This window comes from Geospiza fortis, unplaced genomic scaffold, assembly GCF_000277835.1.
Source record: "Geospiza fortis unplaced genomic scaffold, GeoFor_1.0 scaffold102, whole genome shotgun sequence".
In the NCBI taxonomy this organism is placed as follows: Eukaryota; Metazoa; Chordata; class Aves; order Passeriformes; family Thraupidae; genus Geospiza; species Geospiza fortis.
Window position 1 is genome coordinate 2,743,493 of NW_005054373.1, and position 2,154 is coordinate 2,745,646.

General features: G+C 67.2%; 1 protein-coding gene across 1 annotated transcript in view; it reads left to right on the forward strand.

Moving 5' to 3' along the window:
* The window catches only part of UTP4 (UTP4 small subunit processome component), a 4,908-nt gene that overhangs the window by 806 nt on the left and 1,948 nt on the right, over positions 1-2,154 (forward strand). The window contains exons 2-9 of the mRNA XM_031060140.1: positions 87-171; positions 252-341; positions 473-681; positions 806-977; positions 1,058-1,149; positions 1,498-1,594; positions 1,781-1,845; positions 1,947-2,115. Of these exons, the coding sequence (XP_030916000.1) occupies positions 87-171; positions 252-341; positions 473-681; positions 806-977; positions 1,058-1,149; positions 1,498-1,594; positions 1,781-1,845; positions 1,947-2,115 (979 nt within the window). The remainder of the gene's footprint in view (positions 1-86; positions 172-251; positions 342-472; positions 682-805; positions 978-1,057; positions 1,150-1,497; positions 1,595-1,780; positions 1,846-1,946; positions 2,116-2,154) is intronic.

Here is a 2,154-nt window from a genome sequence, read left to right on the forward strand (position 1 = left end):
GGCTGGGGGTGAGGCCCGCCGGGAGCGGGGCTGGCGGCACGGGGAGGGGGTCCCGCTGTGCCCCGCGCTGATCCCGGCCCCCGCAGATCGGCTGCGAGGACGGCTCTGTCAAGATCTTCCAAGTGGTTCCCGGCGGGATCCAGTTCGAGCGGAATCTGGACAGGCGGAAAGGTGAGTGCTGGATGCAGCTCCGTCCCTCCGGGCGGCCCGGTGACCACGGGCTCTCACACGGAGCTCCCCTCCCTCCCCAGGCCGTGTCCTGTGCCTGTCCTGGCACCCCTCGGACACTCACATCGTGGCTGGCTCCATCGACTTCTTCCGTGTGATCGACGTCACTTCAGGTACCTCCTGTCCCACAGCAGCCCCATCCCACCCCATCCCATCCCATCCCATCCCTCGGGACCACCGGCACCCACTGGCTCTGCCGGGCACTGGGGGATCTCCGTCCCCCCCCAACCTTCCCCCGCTGCAGGCCAGACGGTGCAGAGGATCATGGTGAACCACCGTGTGGAGAAGGCCAAGCGCGAGTGCGTGGTGTGGGCCATCGCCCTCCTGTCCAGCGGCACCGTGGTCAGCGCCGACTCCTTTGGGAGGGTGCAGTTCTGGGACTGGGAGCAGGGCACGCTGGCAGAGTCCCACACCGTCAGCACCTCAGCTGTGCTCTCGCTGGCCGTGTCACAGGTGGGTGACACCCCCAGGTACCCCCACCCTGGCTGACAGGGAGCGGGAGCTGCTGCCCTCTGCCTCCTGGCAGTGCCCTGCTGTTGTTCCCAGTCTGCTCTCACAGCCCCGTTTCCCTCCACAGAAGGAGGACAGCATGATCGTGGGCACCTCGACCGGGGCCACCTACCACCTGCAGCTGCTGCCCGTGAGGCTGGGCGGGCTGGAGAAGCGCTGGGTGCGGACCAAGCCCTTCCAGTTCCACAGCCACGACGTGCGGGCCGTGGCACACAGCCCCACCGCCCTCATCTCCGGGGGTAGGACCGCCGGGGGCACCGGGGCTGGGCAGGGTCTGCCCTCCCGGTACCGGCCGGGCTGATGTGTGCTTGGCTTCCAGGCCTGGACGCCCAGCTGGTGATCCGCCCGCTGATGGAGAAGGTGCAGAAGAAGAGCTACGATGCAGCGCTCCGAAAATTCACCTTCCCCCACGTGAGTGGTGCAGGGACTGGGGTCATGGGGCTGGCAGGGCTGATCTCCCTGCCCCTCCAGGTGCCCTCATTGCCCTGCCAGGGTTCCTTCCCTCTCCCTGGCTCCCCCTTCTGCCCCGTTGTGTCTCCTTTCCTGGTACATCTGGACGCTCTGCCAAGGAGCAGTGCAAGTTGTCAAGCTGGTCTTGCTGGTCCTGCTGGGTCTCCATCTCCAGGCTCCTGTCCCACGGACCTGATTTCCCTGCTCTCCCCCGCTCAGTGTCACCAGCACCCCAGGGCATTCCAGCTGTGCCCCAGCCCGTTGTGCCAGGCTCTGTGTCCCTGACATCCTGCCTGTTTTTCCACGCAGCGTCGCCTCGTCTCCTGCGCCAGGAAAGCCCGGCTGCTCCTCTTCCAGTTCTCCCAGTACCTGGAGCTCTGGAGGCTTGGCTCCACTGAGGAGACCGGTGAGTCACAGGTGCAGCTCTCCGGTGTCAGCTCCCTGGCAGAGCCCAGGCTGCCAGCAGGATTTTGGGATTGAGCTGTCCTGGGCCTCAGGGAAGGGTCTGGGCACTCCCCCAGGATCCCAGCTGCTCAGAGAGCCCTGTGTGGTTTCCCACTCTCACTGGTGGTCTGTGTGGTTCCTTTCCCAGGAAAGGATGGCGAGGTCCTTCCCCTGTGCCGGATGCCCGAGCACCTGGTGCAGCTCAAGAGCAAGGTAGGGCTGAGTGGGCTGGGCTGCCTCTGGGGCAGCTGAGGGCTGTGTGCCGGGCTCTGGGGGTTCCTCGGGCCCCCCTGAGCCCCTCTGGGCGTTCCCAGGGCCCGGAGCACATCTACTGCAGCTGCGTCTCGCCCTGCGGCACCTGGCTGGGCTACTCCACAGCCTCCCGCTTCCAGCTGTACCGCGTGCGCTGCGACGGGGACGGCGTCAGCCTCAGGAAGGTCAGGGCCTGGGGGGCTGCGGGGGCAGGCCTGGCCACTGTCACTCGTGGGGACTGCGGGTGGCGCTGGGGTGGGTGGCCAGGGT